General features: G+C 35.0%; 1 protein-coding gene and 1 long non-coding RNA gene across 2 annotated transcripts; one reads left to right on the forward strand and one right to left on the reverse strand.

Moving 5' to 3' along the window:
• Nucleotides 1-1,638: 1,638 nt before the first annotated feature.
• Nucleotides 1,639-1,836, reverse strand: LOC120117347. Its single transcript, XR_005515617.1, has 2 exons — nt 1,778-1,836; nt 1,639-1,723 (listed from the first exon to the last, which is right to left on the reverse strand). It is a non-coding gene; the product is annotated as an uncharacterized LOC120117347 (long non-coding RNA).
• On the forward strand, nt 1,772-3,933 carry LOC120117336 (expansin-B3-like). Its single transcript, XM_039137629.1, has 4 exons — nt 1,772-1,984; nt 2,131-2,437; nt 2,543-2,672; nt 3,432-3,933. Exons 1-4 carry the CDS (start codon nt 1,825-1,827, stop codon nt 3,627-3,629), a joined length of 795 nt encoding a protein of 264 aa, XP_038993560.1. The 5' UTR covers nt 1,772-1,824; the 3' UTR covers nt 3,630-3,933.
• Nucleotides 3,934-18,719: the final 14,786 nt, after the last annotated feature.

Genomic DNA, 18,719 nt, shown 5'->3' on the forward strand with positions numbered 1-18,719 from the left:
ACACATTTCTGGTAAAATACAGATCAGGTAAGATGGTGTCCGATATACTTAAATATCATTTTAAAGTGATCGGTGGCTACTCTAACCCAATTCATTCACGTCGAAGCCCAATTTCGAGCCCGACTGAAAGGCGATTTCGACAGATATATTTAAATTATAAGAAATAACATAATGTATAAATATATGAAGTATTGAATATAATAATGTTTAAACTTTCAATGCACCTATTGTATAATTGAAATTCATCATAAATAGGTCAACATGATCAGGCTAATGCTTTTCACATTGCATGAACAGTACCAAGAAAATACATTTTAGCGGAAAAAATGTCATATTTACTTTTAGTTAGGTACAATAGTAAGAATTTCGAGAGTAAACATATTTTGTCGATTTAATATTATTCTAGGTCATGAATTCGCTTGGAATATTTTCGTTCTTTCCGAGTCCTCATTCCTTTTTCCTTTAAATAAGATCAAAATTATATTTAAAATTTATAAAAATAAAATAGAATTTCTATGTTTTAAAATAAAATTTGAATATTTGAAATGATAAAATCATTAATAGTGGGTTTTTTTATATTTTATTTAATAATATAACTAAACTCAATTTTAAATATAATTAGATTTAAGTAATTACGGACCTTAAAAAATTTAAATTACAAGAAATATTTTTGGTATGTTGTAGTGTCAATACGACATAGTTTGAATGGAAGTTCTACGGTATGACACCTTTAATATAAGGTTAATAAAAAATGCTACTGATTTTGTTATTATTTAAATAATAAAATCGGTAAAAAAATTATCTAAAACATTATTATTTCTACCTAAAACATCAATATTTTTTTAACATTTCCTATAAAATGCCCAATAATAACAAAATCAGTAATGCTTAATCGATTTTATTAACAAAACCGATAAAACGCTAAATAATAACAATACCAATAAAAATAATAATATTTATAATAAATTTTTACTTATTTTATTATTTAAATAATAATAAAACCAATAATTTTTTTTAATTATACATTAAAACTGTTGCACGTGATCATTTCCTTAACTTGAACGACACCAATAAATACGCTAAAAGACCCTAACGACTAACCATCACATGGCCCTCTGAACTCTGAAGTAAAAGAAACCCTCACACATAACGACAACAATATTAACGGTCAAATGCCCAAATGACCAAAAAGTCCACCCGCGGCTCCCTCCGGGTTCGATCACGCGGAATTAACGCCTTAGCCACCGGTCGACCCGATCAGCTACAGTGTCACCAACGTAAATAAATCCAAACCTAGTGGATCCCTTTGTCACACAAAGTATAGAAAATATCAGGACAAGTTATATTAGAAATTATTTAATTATGAATTCATTTAAAAGTTATCAACCAAAAGAAATTGTTATTTTCTTTAAAGTTATCAGGTTCGAGTAATTATATATGTAAGGTGTGTGTTATCAATGATTAAAAAATAAATTAATGAATTATGTTCGATAAAAAATTATGATCATTTTGTAATAATTCAATAAATGTAATGATTATTTTGTAAATTTTAAAAGTTAAGTGATTAAGACGATTATTTAAAAATAGATTAATGACTTTTGATGTACTTTAATCAAATATTAGAACTCTAAACTTTTGCTCTACTTCATATATGAAGCTCCCCAACACTGTCTTCAAGACACTCAAAGATTCAATTCTAGCACATACTGTTGGCAGAAACTAGCTTCCACTATTGCCCTGCGTTTTTTCCCACCCACTTTTTTCCCTTTCACTTTACTTTTTTCCACCAAGGCTGCACAAGTGGTGGCGCCGCCTGTTCACACAATGCAGCGCCGCGCTGGGTGGGTTGTCACATTATGCTGTTTAGCGTTATTGCAGTGTTCTATGGTGTCTGGACAGGTCCTGGCGCCGCAAAAAATGGACCAACATTGGCAACCTGCCACCGCCACTTGGTATGGCAGTCCTGACGGCGATGGCAGCGACGGTAGGTGTCCACCATTGACTATTTTAGATCTGTAACTGGGTTTTCTTTATTTAGTTGACTGCTAGACTTCCAAAAAAACTTGAAATTTTGGTTAGTTTTACTTTTTGGAAAGTAATAAAGGCTGTTTATGGGAAATTATTGTGTAGGGGGAGCATGCGGGTATGGGTCATTAGTTGATGTGAAGCCGCTGAGGGCCAGAGTGGGAGCGGTGAGCCCGGTGCTGTTTAAGAACGGGGAAGGGTGTGGAGCGTGCTTCAAAGTGAAGTGCCTAGACAAGAGCATATGCTCGAGGAGAGCCGTCACCATCATTGTAACGGACGAGTGTCCCGGCGGGTACTGCGCCAATGGCCGCACACACTTCGACTTAAGTGGTGCAGCCTTTGGCCGTATGGCCGTAACCGGTGAGAGTTCGCAGCTCAGGAACCGAGGCGAACTACCAGTTGTTTATAGAAGGTATGTTTCCTTTTCACTGTCGCTTCTATTTTAGCAATTTTTTCTTGTTTATATTGATTTACTAAAATTAATACAGAAGGTTTTTTTTTTGGTTTAAAATTACAGGACCCCATGTAAATACCCTGGGAAGAACATTGCCTTCCATGTCAATGAAGGCTCCACTGATTATTGGCTATCTCTTCTGGTAGAGTTTGAGGATGGTGATGGAGATGTTGGGTCAATGCATATAAGAGAAGTAATCCCCCTTCGCTTTTCCCATAAATTTTACTGTTTTTATTCACCATTTAACACTGTATTTAAACTCATTGAGTGACCTTAATCATAAAAGATAGCATTGTTCTTCTTAGAGGATCAAACAGATACTGAATTTAAGAAAAAGGCTGCACCTTAAAAGCACAAAGCACTTTCATATTTACATAAAAAAGCTGTTCAAAATATAAGCATGAATGTGGTGTCCATACCTTCAAAAAGGTAATGGCAGAATGTTTTGAAAATCCTACCATTATTATATATTATTAACCCCATGTTTAAAGGTAGGCTTGCTCCTAATATATTGGATTTGTCTGCTTAAATAGGTTCCATTAGTCCAACATATATGCCACTTTTATTAAGAAAACATTGACCCCTTGCTTTCTGTAAATGGCTCCAATGTGCAAAATGCTCAAAACCCCACTTTTTTCTTCAATCAATTACTCAAGTATTTTTTGAATCTTGACTCCCCCTGCATGTGATTGATTATAGGGACCCCCAGTCCATACTCAAAGCTTACATTCTTCAGTCTTTTCTTGGGAGGATAATGAAAATGTTTAGTTCCAACTTTTTAAGCCTACATTAGTCCATGAAATTTTTAATATAACTTAAGTTTACGCCCTTAATATAAAATTATGTGTCCGTGTCTAACAACATACATATACATGGTAATTTCATGAAAGATATATGCAAGATTTTTCAAGAAAAATGGATACTGAAATATGGATGTTGTTGTCAATGGCAGGCAAACTCCAATGAGTGGTTAGAGATGAGCCATGTATGGGGAGCAAATTGGTGCATCATCAGGGGACCCTTGAAAGGACCCTTCTCGGTGAAACTAACAACATTATCAACAGGAAGAACTCTCTCGGCAAGGGATGTGATTCCCAGAAACTGGTCGCCAAAAGCAACTTACACCTCTCGCCTTAACTTCAAACTCTGATAAAACAAAAAGCAGCAGCAATTGGTCCATGACACAGAGACAGAAGGCTCTCCTTATAGTCTCCATGACAGAAAAAAGTAATCTTTGTCTATGTTTCTTTAAAGAGAAGGTAATAGCTCGTTGGACAGCATAATAGCATCCAAAGGCTCTTTATTTTCTTTATTTACTTTATTTACTTTTGCAATAGTTTTGTTATAGTTACTATTTGCAGTGTGCACGTGTGATTATAGATCAATGTAGCCCTCTCCAAAGGAGAGAGTGCTTTTAGCATTGTTGTTGTTTGAATGTAGTTTGTGGTGTGCTTTGGATTTTAGTCATATTTGTAGCATTCAATGTAAAATATATATTGTGTGTTTTGTTTCCAATTTATTGAAATGTAAAATTATAACAAAATTCAAAAGATAATTTTATGAATATTCGGTCGTACTTGACACAAAACGAATCATACCGACTCTATTTTGTCAAAATGTACACAATTTAAAAGAAAAAAAAATTTTGAACTAAAAATGATTTGAAATTGTAATACAAAGGTTAATATTACATTAGCTTTATTTTTTATATATATATCTAAAAGGTGTAACATAACGTTAGGCGACGATGTAACCTCAACGCCTTGCGGCCATGTTTACTATTATAGTTGCATTGTTAAATGGTTCGAGAGAAATTATTTGTGTCCGTTATGTCAATATCAGATGACAATCGATTGAATTCTATTGTATTTTTTTAACGTATTGTTAATGATCAATGAATTTGACAAAGAAAATATAAAAGTTGATTAAGATTCCTTGTAATCAGGGGCGGATGTATATGGCTACATATGGGTTGAGATTCATTATTCTAGATTAGATATTCAATATAGTTTAATATATTAAAAAAGAATAAAAAAATAAGAAATTTTGCATATCCATTATATTGAAAAGACGAGTATTAAATTTTTTGAACCATTATTTTTAAAATTTTGGATCGTCACCGCTTGTAATCCGTTTTAGTTTCGTTTTTTTGGCTTCATATTAGAAGTTTAACTTGTGTTTTATCTTCATTGATCTCTCCATTAGACATTCCTGCTGCCTCTCATCCACCTCTTTCTCGTTTCCGATGGCAAAATTCTTGGATTTATAAAAATCTTAAGAAAGGAGTTAAGAGAGCTTCTATCAATATAGTTGGTGTGGTGATATCTTTGTTGGATTATATGACAAGATATATATAATTGTTAATGCACTCGTACACTTGTCCATCCTTTTCATAAACCTCACCCAACCCCTAAAAAACAACCAATTTTACTCTTTTAATGTGATCTCCCAACTTACTGGAGTGTAATATTGATAGGAGGACAACTTTCACAGAAAATGCATTCATTCAAGGGGTCACCGGTTAAATTCAAAGTTGCATTTGTATTTTTTTTTTTGAAAATCGAGACAACGCATGATTCTTTTTAGAGAAAATAACCTCAGTGACAAAAAATGTCTTATAATATACGATTTTAACCAACTTTTTTGGATTTGCTAAAATGACCAACTAAATCGCAATATGATCGATAATTCGCAACGCGACCTCCGGTATCGCAAATCAGTTTTCAGATTCGCAACGCGATTCTGACTATCGCATTGCGATTTTCCAAATTCGCATTGCGATTTTCCAAATTCGCGTTGCGATTTTCCTAATTCGCAATGTGAATACGTAAATCGCAATGCGAATACGTAAATCGCAATGCGAATATATAAATCGCAACGCGAATCTGACTATCGCAATGCGAATATATAAATCGCAACGCGAATCTGACTATCGCAATGCGATTTATATAGCGCCATTCGTATCCAACGCGTATTTTTTTTTTCAAATTCCAAACACGAATATATTAATATATCGGAACACTGAACCGTCCACAGTATATCCCGTAATCACAACTCATAACCTAAAACCCTAAATCACAACTCTATCTCATCTCTATCTCTCACTCTCTAAGGCGACATCCGTCCCCATCTCCGACGAAATCAGTCCCCATCTCCGACGATATCAGTCTCCATCTCCGACGAAATCATTCACGGTCAGAAATGGAAAATCAACCAAATCAACCACCGAGGGTTAGTTTTTTTAATTATTTTTATTTTGAAATTTTTGCATTATTATTAGGTTTTTCATATTGAAATTGATGATAAGTTTACTGGTGTTTTCAATAATAGATTAACCATTTCACTTAGATTGCTTATTATATTCATTCGATTGCTGCCAATACTGCTAAACTGTTTAGTCTTTAACCCTGTGAAGTTAATATTTGTCTTTGTTTTGTCTTTTGGTTGAAGTAATGCAATCCATTCAAGTTTCTTTCAATTTTAGTATTTGAAACCGAGAATGACTATCGCAATGCGATTCTGTCGTTGCGATTTTCATTTCGCGTTGCGATTCTTGCGTTGCGATAGTCAAATTCGCGTTGCGATAGTCATTTTCGTGTTGTGCTTTTCATTTTCGTGTTGCGATTTAAAGTTTCAGAAACTATTCTTCTTCTGCAAATTGAAACTTGAATGAATTGCATTACTTCAACCAAAAAACAAAGACAAATACTAAATTCACAGTGTTGCAAATTTAAGTTTGAAGAATAAACTACTACTCTTTATGTTTATTGTTCTTTTTATATCTTCACAGTGTAGTTTTTGGTATATCTAAATTGGTATGTTTATTGTTTTTGTAGAACTTTTATTCGGCTCAATTGACCTTAAGAAATAAAGTAAGCCTGGCCAAAACAATTGCGTCGAAGCTTTCACCTGCACAAAGAAAAATATTTGAGGATACTTGCTTCGGGCCATGGCTGAAAGTACAACATCCGGGTGGAGATGCTATGTTGACCTATCTGTTTCTTCAAACCATGACTAGCGATCTACCAGAGACTATACAACGTCGTGATGAAGAGATATGATTTGATTTTCCACTGGCGTATACGTGTTTTGGGCGGGAGGAGTTTTGCTTAATCACCGGTCTACGCTTCGGACACGATGATGTAGATCGGTACACTAGACATATTACCCGCCTATCATGGTTTTCCCGGGTTTTTCCTGAGCTATCAACGGAGAAGTCGAATTTACACGTGGAAGACTTGACGAGATTATTGAATAAGAAAGATGGTTTTACTCGGATGGATGACGTCGATGTTATCCGAGTATGCCTTCTAATACTTTTGCAAGCCGACTTTTTAGACAGAGAGGCCCGACAACCTATTCCTAATGATCTAATTAAATTGGTAGAGGACCTAAATGCATGGAACCTGTTTCTGTGGGGTTCGTATCTATGGAAAGCTACATGGAATAAGTTGTCGTCTGCCTTTGATGATCGGAAAAGTTTGCGTGGCGATGGTTCCAAATACACTTTGTCAGGCTTTATTTGGGCCTTTAAGGTAATAATTTTTATATAATGTTTCCAAAATTATAATTAATTCTCTAACAATTACTAATGTTTGTTATTATATTGTTTGTAGATTTGGATATTTGAGGCCTTTACCGCCATGCAGACATATGCATTAAAAACTTCTAATGATATTCCTAAGGCTATTTCCTGGAAGAGGAAACGGTCCTTGTAGCAATGGGAAGATTTACTACCGTATACTACAATAAATAATGTAAGTTAACACAAATACTACCATATGTTTATAAACAAGTTATTACTAGTACACGTTTAACTTTGTTTGAGCTTTTATATTGTTAGGAGGCCAACACTCCATTACAGAGGTTGACACCCACGGAAGCTGAGCTTGCCACTGATTGGTGGTAAGCTAGTAAGCGTTTTTTTGATGGCACGGATGATGAGAAGCCACCACTTCGAAAGCCATCACCTCACCCAGAGTCATCACCTAATCGACCCGAATATACACCTCCACAACGAGAGTCATCACCTATTCTGTCACATCATCGAGCCTCTTCTCCACCATCACCTCATGATAGGCGACCGGTAAAGATGCCACGACGTTTATCTCCCTGTTCTCCACCTCTACCTCCACGGGATGAGTTAGGGGAGTTACGTAATGAGGTCAATGCCTTGCGTGAGGAGGTCGGTACTTTACGCGACGACAATGGTGCATGGCGTGTTGAGGTGTCTACTTTACGTGGTGAGGTAGCAGCTCTACGTGAGATTGTAGCATCGTTGCAGAACGAGGTTTATACTCTACGCAACGAGGTAAGTTTAATATTTTTCATATTTAACTTGATGATAAATTTACTCGTAATTTCACTTAGATTGCTTAGTAAATTCATTCGGTTGCTGCCAATACTATTTAACTGTTTATTCTTTAACCCTGTGAAGTTAATATTTGTTTTTGGTTATCTTTTGGTTGAAGTAATGCAATCCATTCAAGTTTCAATTTGCAGAAGAAGAATAGTTTACTATCGCAATGCGAAAATGACTATCGCAACGTGAAAATGACTATTGCAACGAGAGAATCGCAATGCGAAATGAAAATCGCAACAACAAAATCGTAACGCGAAAATGACTATCGCAATGCGAAAATGACTATCGCAATGCAAAAATGACTATCGCAATGCGAATTTGACTATCGCAATGAAAGAATCGCAATGCGAAATGAAAATCGCATTGCGATTCTTTCGTTGCAATAGTCAAATTCGTATTGCGATAGTCAAATTCGCATTGCGATAGTCATTTTCGCATTGCGATAGTCATTTTCGCATTGCGATAGTCATTTTCGCGTTGCGATAGTCATTTTTGCGTTGTGATTTTAAGTTTTTGATTCTATTCTTCTTCTGCAAATTGAAACTTGAATGAATTGCATTACTTCAACCAAAAGACAAATACTAACTTCACAGTGTTGAAAATTTAAGTTTCAAGAATAAACTACTACTCTTTATGTTGTCATTGAACCTGCACTAAACCTATATGTTGTCCTTTTAAATGTTTATATAAGTGCTTACTTCTGGAATGTTATCTGATACATTTTGTGAACAATGATATAATAATGACTTGGGTGAATACCGTGCAAGTTTGAAATATATTTGTCTTTGTTTTCACTGTTTAATATCATGTCTGTTTATTTACTGATTTATATATTAATTTATTTTTAGCGACCCGCTAAGGTGGATGCTCTACGTCGGGTTTTTCTTGCAAGACGGAGTTCACGCATCAGACGGCGTGCACGTGCCATTACGTCTCCGTTCACCCCAATAGTGCGAAGAATCCATAAGAAAAAGCCCGACTCACCTGTCATCGTTCAAGAGGCCTCCCCTATCGTTCAAGAGGCCCCTATCATCCCTCAAGAGTCTCCTCCCACCGTTCAAGAGGCCACTGTCATCGTTGAAGAGGCCTCTCCCAACATTCTAGAGCCTGATTCTCATGGCGTAATATATCGAATTATTGAGAAGCCCCCTCACGTGCTGGACATGATAGATGACTGTTCACTTTTGTATAAGTTATCGGCCAGTACCATTCCGGCAGATGAAGTGGAGAGGAAACAACTACCAGAAACAATTCTGGATAATACCCTTCGGGCTAAGACCGCAGTTGATTTTTATCTACATGAGCGGAGCCAAGGGTGTTACGCTGACATATACAAACTCAATGATGATATGCATTTGTTGATTGAACCGTCTTGGTGGGGTGTATTATTAGGGGTTGAAGACAATGACTATTTCGATGGGGGGTAAGTCTTATATTTCTTCTTATATTTCAGTTTGATTAATTTTTTAAAAATTTATGTATTTCACTAATATATGTCTTTTTTGTAAAACAGCATATTGATGCATGGGTGACACATCTTCTAATTGTAAGGAAATTGAAGAAAAATATTAAAAAAACGCGATATACAATTATGCCGACGTCTTTTCACGTAGTTCACTTGAAGAATCAACGATAAGAATCATATGTGTTGGCTAATGGACAAGCTAAACTTTATCCTGCATGGTGGGAGGTCGATAATGTTAGTATTTATTTGTTTAAATATTTTAAAGGTGTTCATAAATAAGTGCGCAATTTGAATTATTACATTTCGATGCAGGTGTTTATCCCTGTTTTGAAACGTACTCATTGGCTTCTCGTCGAGCTTCAGCTCCCATCCCTAAAGACAGTAGTATATGACAGCATGATAAATTACATATCATTGTCTGATTTGAGAGATATTATTAAGGGATGGAGCTCTCATTTGGCTAAATTCTTGGATGCAATTAATTATTAGACTAATTCTGGAAACAAGAAGCCAAAGAAGTTCAATGTTACAGTTATCAGAGATGAGACCGCGCCACAATAAACGAAGGAAGCCAGAGGGGATTGTGGTCCTCTCGTATGCATGTGCTTGGAGCGTTTGACGACAGGAAGTACACAGTTTCTACCTCCCACCGATAGAGATAGAGGTGCAGTAGGCTTGTGGTTTCGGTATTTTATGGCTAGAACGATATATGCGAGATGCTGCCTACCTGCATCCGCGTTATGAAAGTGTCCATAAACAATTTTTAAGTCAAATGCAAGTGTTGTTAAACATATATACTCTTTTTGGTTTGAAAATGTTTGGTTAAGTAGCTAGAATTCAATAATTTGCTGTCTGTAGGTTTTAGATGTGTAGAAAGTGTTATTGATTCAATGTTTGGTTTCTGCAGGTTAATCCTGAAGTGAGTTGCGTGAAATGGATGTATGGGTGCAAAAGTTGATTCAATAATTGATGAAGAAATAATTTTTATTATTATTTTTTGATTGTTTAATTGATTTGTAAAAGATGATTTGTAAATGTTGATTTGTTTAATTGATGTGTACATAATTATTATTTGTGCTTGTTTAATTGATTGAAATGTAATAGTTGATTTGTTGATTTCAATCTGCATTATGTTGAATGCAAAACAGATTATCGCAACGCGGAAATGACTATCGCAACGAGAGAATCGCAATGCGAAATGAAAATCGCAACGAGAGAATCGCAATGCGAAAATGAAAATCGCAACGCGAAACTAAATTCGCGTTGCGATTTTCATTTTCGCATTGCGATTCTCTCGTTGCGATTTTCATTTCGCATTGCAATTCTCTCGTTGCAATAGTTATTTCCGCTTTGCGATAGTCAATTCCGCGTTGCGATAGTCATTTCCATGTTGCGATAGTCATATTCGTGTTGCGATTTCTGTGTTGCGATAATCAAATGAATGTTTAATAAGTGATAACAACTGAACATAACATAGCAATGTTCAAACTCAAGTTACTAATACATGCCTAACTGAAAATGTTAAAAGTTCACACATAATACAACGTTTGCTTTTAAAAATCACCTAAGTTAACAGTCCCAAAAGGTGAAGCCGGTTGTGATTGAGATTTTGATGATGATCCATATTTTGGTAGAGGAAAAGATGATTGTGATGGCACTGGTGATCCACATGTCAACCTTGTATGACCACTTTCCTTGCACCGACTACATGTCGATCTCTTCTTCTCTTCACCCTTAGACGGTATACGATCGTGACTTTTTGGTCGGCCAGGTAGCCTTCTGTCCATAGCTGGTGGCAAAACTGTTTGTAAGTCATCTGGTGTGTCCCACTCAGAAGGATGTGGAATAGGGTAGACAATCTCGACATAAGTCTGTCGATATACTTCTGTAGTGTAGCAATCCATAGCGTATGCGCTTGAATCATCTTGGTTTAGATAAAGAGCAACTTTTATAACATGGCCACACGGATAACCAGATGTTTTCCATTTCATACAACTACACGTCTTTGCATTTAGATCGACAAGCCCATTTAAGTTATTATCCAGTACTTCAAACAAAGTGTTTGAACATGGTTCAACTCTCCATGACGTTGACTTCACAACACGTTTCGTTATCTTTTTTTCAGTCCATGGTGTAACACGATGTTCCAATGTTCCAGTAAATTTAAATAAATAATACTTAGTAAAATATATGATAAGTTACGAATTTAAAGAAATAATACCTGCATGGTTTCTTTTCTTGTAGTACCACTGTTGAATAGAGACTCGAAAAAACTCCATTAACATAGTAATGGGTAATTTTCGGGAATGACGACTTAGAGCGTTGATTGATTCTGCACTATTAGACGTCATGAAACCATATCTTGCTCCAAGTTGATGTACTCTTGACCATCTTTCAAACCCGACATCTTCTAGTGTTTGAGCACACTGAGGCAAAACACGTCTTAAACAGTTTATATGCTTATTAAAATCCACTTCCCGATAAGCTTTTACAGCCTTCCAGTATGTCCATTTGTGATTTTTTATACCAGCAGACCTTGATTTTAGATTTATATACAAATGAACACCACAAAGTCCATGAAAAGCATCTGGGAAACACCTTCTAACAACGTTGTCAATTGAGTTTGCCCTATCGGATATGATTGTCAAATTGCTAATAGGACCTATGCAATCCCTAAGATGCCCCATAAACCATGTCCATGAATCAGAGGTTTCATATTTGCCAACCCCGTAAGCTATTGGCAGTATCCTATTATTAGCATCCATGGTTACTGCTAATAAGTTTACTCCAAGGTATCGACCTTTTAAATGTGCTCCGTCAACTATAATAACTGGGCGCATGCAAGTAATAAACGAACGAATCTACAAAATCATATACACAAGAAATATAATCATTTAAATGTGAAATGCATGTAACTAACAAAAATGAGTCAACAAAATTATATTGATTTACTAACCGCAGCACCAATGGGGATAAACAGCAACTCAAAGCGTCCATCTCTATCTGTTTTGATATGAGTTACCGACCCATGATTTTTCAGCTTTAAATTGTGACAATAAGCCGGCAGTTGGGCAAACGATGCTTCTGGCGACCCCCTTAACAATTCCAAGGCATAACATTTGGCTCTCCAAGCTTGAGAATATGAGATACTAATCTTGAACCGAGCATTCATGTCAGTCATAATTTCATGTCCCTGATATACCCTACCATTCAAAAACATTAACTCAGCCAGAAAACCACCTAACACCTTTTTGTTTGCCTGTCTATGGTGAGGAAAAACTTGGGTTCTTGAACATGTATGTTTATTAATAAAAGTCCTAACTTGAAACATTTCGCAATCTTTTATCCTCTTTGCAATCATACGCCACGTACAGTTTTTGTCAATCATACACCTTGTTTCGAAACGATCTTTGCTTGATTTGTTAACTTTTAGTTGATAGCCATCTTCCACACATTTCGTATACAAAGCTATCTTCAAGTCTTCCTTTGTATCAAAACAATCATCTTTCATGATACGCATAATTTTTGTGTAACAATCAACTGCTATCTTTACCAACTCTTCTTCCGGTATCTGAAGTAATTCTGGTATATTCCAGTTATACTCCCGTGGCATTTTCTTCGGGGACTTTTCTTTGGGGATTTCTTCTTGTTCTTTTTCTTCTTCAGGGTTATATAAATTATAGAATGGATGTTCAACATGTTCATTTACAGTCGTAACTTCCTCCTCATTATCATCAACAACATCTTCCTCGGCAACGGTTGTTTTATCATCAAAATTCGGGTATTGACCAATATCAAAATCATTACACGCATGGTCTGTTTCTTCTTCTGAAAAATCATCAAAATCCGAGTATTGACCAAGATAAAATTCCGAGTATTGACCAAGATCAAATTTCGAATACTGACTAGTACTCACAATTTTTCTGTTGGCTCATCATCGTCTAACTGGTCAATACGAAAACTGGAATTTGGTGCTAAAAGTTGATTGGGATTTGGATTAGGGAAAGGTTGTGAATTTTGAGATTGTGTTTGGTATTGGAAATGTGGTGAAACAATATTTGCTTGGTGATAAATTGTGGTGGAACTATTAAATTTTAAGCACCATAAACTGGGGTTGAAAAATCTAGTTGATTACTACCCGCTACTGACCCAACTTCACTACTTCTAGGTTCAACAACATACAATGTAACATCATCACTTGAAACACTAATGTAAGCAATGAATCGTTCAACATCTTCATTGTCGGTTAACAAATAAACTTTACCATTTCTCTGATAAGATAAGCTAAATCCACTTAGGGGCTCTAAATTTAATTTATTTGCAACACATAACAGTAGAGTTTCATAAGTTAACTTTTTTAATGACAGTTTTAGTTGAAGATTCATGGGTAAAGGCATATATTGTAAAACACCATGAACATTCTCCCATGACCCTCCAAAACACAAATCTATCCAAACATGATCAACATTAGATGATTTCATTATTGTAAATTAATTTACTAAACAAACGAGCTGCGAAACTAAAACCTGTTGCCGGATGGGGAAGGATGTCGTTGGATATAGGAACGGATGTCGCCGGAGAGAGTGATAGATGGAGATGGAATGAGTTACGATTTAGGGATTTAGGTTATGAGTTACTACTGCTGCGTAGTTATATACCCAAAACATTTGTGTTGCGAAACTAAAACCTGTTGCGAATTCAGAAATCGAGTTGCGAATTTGAAATTTAGTATTGCGATAGTCAGAATCTCGTTGCGATAGTCAGATTCGCGTTGCGATTTACGTATTCACATTACGATTTACGTATTCGCATTGCGATTTATGTATTCGTATTGCGATTTACGTATTCGCATTGCGATTTACGTATTCGCATTGCGATTTACGTATTTGCATTGCGATTTACGTATTCGCATTGCGAATTAGGAAAATCGCAACGGGAATTTGGAAAATCGCAATGCAATAGTCAGAATCGCGTTGCGAATCTGGAAACTGATTTGCGATACCGGAGATCGCGTTGCGAATTATCGATCGAATTACGATTTAGTTGGTCATTTTGGCAAATCCAAAAAAAGTTGGTTAAAATCGTATATTATAAGGCATTTTTGGTCACTGAGGTTATTTTCTCTTCTTTTTAAATGTATCAATTTTAAGCATCGCTAGGGAACGACATGGGTCGGGTTGGGTTTTTTGTCCACTCGATTCGACCTGAGAATAAGAAGTCTTCCACCCGAGACCTGATCCGACCTGACCAAAACAAGTTTTCACTCGACCCGATATAACTTAAAAACCCGATCCGACCCGACCCGAAATAATAAAAAATATTTTTATTCAATAAAAACAGTGACTTAATTGAAAAAAAATAATATATAAAGAGGTATTATTGTAATTATTCTTAAATATATAAGGTAAAATTCTTTATTTTTTTCTAGTAGGGTCGGGTATTTTTCACCCTAAACACGAACCCGACCCAAGCATCACATTAAAAAAACCCCGACCCGAGCCCGAAATTTATTTTTTAAAAAATCTGACCCGATCAATTCAGGTCGAACAAAATTTGTCAGGTTCGGATCCTATACCCATCCCTAAGCATCGCGGGTCTACTTTAACCTTTTTCACATATATCCGATTTTTGAAATCAAATCTTATCTCGGATTTAAGCACGGACCATCAAAATTATCTTTTCCAAATAAAACTTTATAAAATATTTTTCAAAAGTCGATTCCATGAATATTACGTCATACTTGATCCAAAATGAACGATGTGGAATGTATTTTATCAAAACATACACAAGTTTGAAGATAAATATTATTCGAACCTAAAAATAATTTCGACTTATATTATTGAACATTTGTTAAATATAAACATCATAATCGTATTAAAAAATTATATATATATAACAAAAAGATTAATACGATATTATCTTTAATTTTATATATATTTAGAAACTGTAATACAAAGGTTAACGTTATCTTTATATTTTATATAATTTGGAAATTGAAGGATTATATATTTAACGGATTATCTAATTAATATTTAATGACTTTATGTTTTTAATTGTAATATTTAATGAGTTTGTTTTTAAAAATAATGGTATATAATTTTAACAAAAACAAATAAAAATATCATTTTTTAAATTTCTTTTGGCACAAGTAATGATAGCTTTAATTGGTGATTTCTAACTTCAACTTCTTATTGGAGTTACTCCACAAAACTCTATTTTCTTTCGTATAAAGCCACATCTTAACTCCAAGAATCACATCAAAAATTCAAAACCTACAAATCTTGTCATGGCTTTTGGTTACTCCCTCAATATTAGTTATGACTAGGTGAGTTGTTTAGAGTGTTGGTAAAATAGACTGCTGCAAAACGAGACATTAGCAGTGACTGAAAAAATATATATTGAAAAATATATATTGAAAAATATATAAATAAAGAATCGATTAACCGTGTCGTGGTATTAACCACTGCCTTAGAAACGAATTTGCCCCGATGTGTGTAATCGCTGCAGTAGGTGGACCGTTCCCCCGAGGTTAACACGGCTCTCCAAGAATTCGTACACCCGAAAACTGGAGTGAACTTGGTAGTATTGCTCTTCTCTCAACTCAAACAACACTCAAAAGATATGAGTGTTTCAAAGAAAATGTTTGCTTGGAATATCTAAAATGAATGAAATTGCTCACTATTTATAGGCTAAATAGTGAGGGTAAAATAGTCATTTCTAATGCTAGTGGAAAAACCTAACTTGAGCATTTTTCCAATGCTGTTGGAAATACCTAATTTTGAGCATTAATTCCAATAGTCAATTGAGCATTATCAACATTCTCCCACTAATGCGAAAGAATTCTTTCGTAAAGATGAGAGCAATGAAGTTAAAACATGAGAAGAGCAATAGCGAGATTAGTTGCTTAAGCACTAGTGAACGTATATGGAACTAATACATAGTGATGATGAGCAATCATTTTCTTAGATAAGTGAAACTCCTTGAACTTTCTAGGATGGGGGTAAACTCATAACACACAACTAACCCCTTTATCCACCAAAGTCCTCGATGTGTCTACAAAGAATATATACAAAAGCGTATATATGTTTAGCCCTCTTTCCTCAGGATCTAATAAGTGTAATAGAAAAACGACCCAACGTTTTTCATAGAAGGTGGCTAATCCTTCTCACTTACATAGGTTATTTCATCAAGTTTATCTCAACATAAACCACTCAAACTGAGCTATGAAATAATTAAGAGCTTTTATAATAGCTTAACTTCACAAAGGGTATGATGACTTTCTTCAAGTTCATTAAAAATGAACCACTCAAACTCTGGGATAAGAAGTCATTAAGAATAAATATTCAACCTCATAATTCGATGAATTCAATATGTCATTCTCACTAGGAACTCCCATTCAATATGTTATTCTCACTAGGAACTCCAAAACTCTTGGGTTTGAATGGGCATGCACATTATTCATCAAAGGGATAGGCAGTAGGAATGTGCACTATGAGTCTTTCCATGGTTTCATTTGACCACATGGAACTTAGATAACTAAGTTGGGTATCCACCATGAATTCCTCAACCAATGGGCTTTATACCCATCCCCATCGACGAATCTAGGACCAAGGATCTGCTAGGTTCATTTTCGACTTCACATACTCTAAAGAGAGCACTCTGTTCTTTATTAAGTGTCTAACTGATTCATGCCTTATGCAAATGTGTATTTTGTTACCATTGTACACATATAACAGCTTGTGAATCACACAACAAATAAATAAGAGGAATCGATTTTCCCCACAACGGAATATCTTCTAACAAGCTTTTGAGCCACACGGCTTTTTGCCCAGCTAGGTCAAGAGCTATAAACTTTGACTCCATGATAGAACGAGCAATACAAGTATGCTTTGATGATTTCCATGAGATTGCTGCTCCACCTAAAGTAAAATATACCCACTCGTAAAGCTTACCTCATCATTATCAGACACCCAGTTGGCATCACAATATCCTTCCAGTACTGCAGGAAAGCCAACAACTCAAGTTTCCAATCCAAAATACCCTTAAGATACTTCAGTAAGCGTTTAAGAGTAATCTAGTGTTCACCTCTTAGATTATGAGCATATCTACTTAGTCTACTCACAACATAAGCAATATCGGGTCGAGTATAGTTCATTAAGAACATTAAGCTTCCTATTAATTTAGCATATTCTGTTTGGGAAACGTTACTTCCTTTATTCTTAAAGAGATATATGCTAGGGTCACAAGGGTTCGAACAAGGACGACATCAAAACTGTCAAATTTCTTTAACACTTTCTCAAGATAGTGTGCTTGACTTAAAAACCCTTTTCAGTTTTGGTAATTTTGACTCCTAAGATTACATTGACTTCTCTCAGATCCATCATCTTAAATTTAGTGGACAAGAAACTGTTTGTTTTGTTAATGGACTCAATGTTAGAACTGAAAATCAATATGTCATCAACATACAAAACTTATGATGACGTAATCAGTACCAAACATCCTCGAATACACACAAGCATCCGAACCGTTCACAACATAACCAAAACTAAGTTTAGTTTTATAAAATTTCTTGTACCATTGTTCCCATATAGATCTCCTCATCTAGATCTCCATTCAAAAATGCAGTCTTAACATCCATTTGATGTACTTGTAACTTATGAATGGAGGCTAGTGCAAATAATGCACGAATCGTTGAGATTTTCATAACGGGAGAGTATGTATCAAAGTAGTCTAAAACAAACTTTTTAGTGAACCCTTTGACAACTAGCCTTGGCTTGTACCACTGGATCAAACCATCTTTTCTCATTTTCTTCCAAAAGATTCATTTGCTACAGATTGGTTTAAATCTTTTAGGCAAGTCAACTAATTCTCAAGTATGATTAGACATTACCGATTCTAGTTCATCATTAATAGCGTTTTTCTAGAACTAGTATCGATTGATCTTATAGCTTTTTTAGGATCCTAATCTAATATTTAAGTTATATGATCAGAAAGAGAGTCTAAATCATTTATCTCAGAAATAAAGGAAGTGATAAAATTTGGTCCAAATAGCCTTTTACTCCTTCTAGGCTCGAAATCAATTTCTTGAGAAGACCTAGCAGGAATACTAGAAGAAGTGGATATAATATTTTCTATCTGAGTTTCTGCATTTAATCTACATTTTAAGACACCCCCATATTTCTAACACTTTGGGATATCCATAAATGTCTTGTAAATCATGTAAACAAATACTCAATCATACTAGAGTAAAGTTTGTTATTAGTTTTAGTCAAAAAACTATATTTTAACAAACTCAAGTTTTGTTTACACATAATTATATTCTCAAAGTTTTGAGAAGTTACAAATCATTAAGATTAAAATGCATAAACCATTATGAAATAGATAATCTCTTTTCTTTCCTCTACTTAGGAAAA

This window comes from Hibiscus syriacus, unplaced genomic scaffold (assembly GCF_006381635.1).
Source record: "Hibiscus syriacus cultivar Baekdansim isolate YM2019G1 unplaced genomic scaffold, ASM638163v2 tig00000916_pilon, whole genome shotgun sequence".
Classification (NCBI taxonomy): domain Eukaryota; kingdom Viridiplantae; phylum Streptophyta; class Magnoliopsida; order Malvales; family Malvaceae; genus Hibiscus; species Hibiscus syriacus.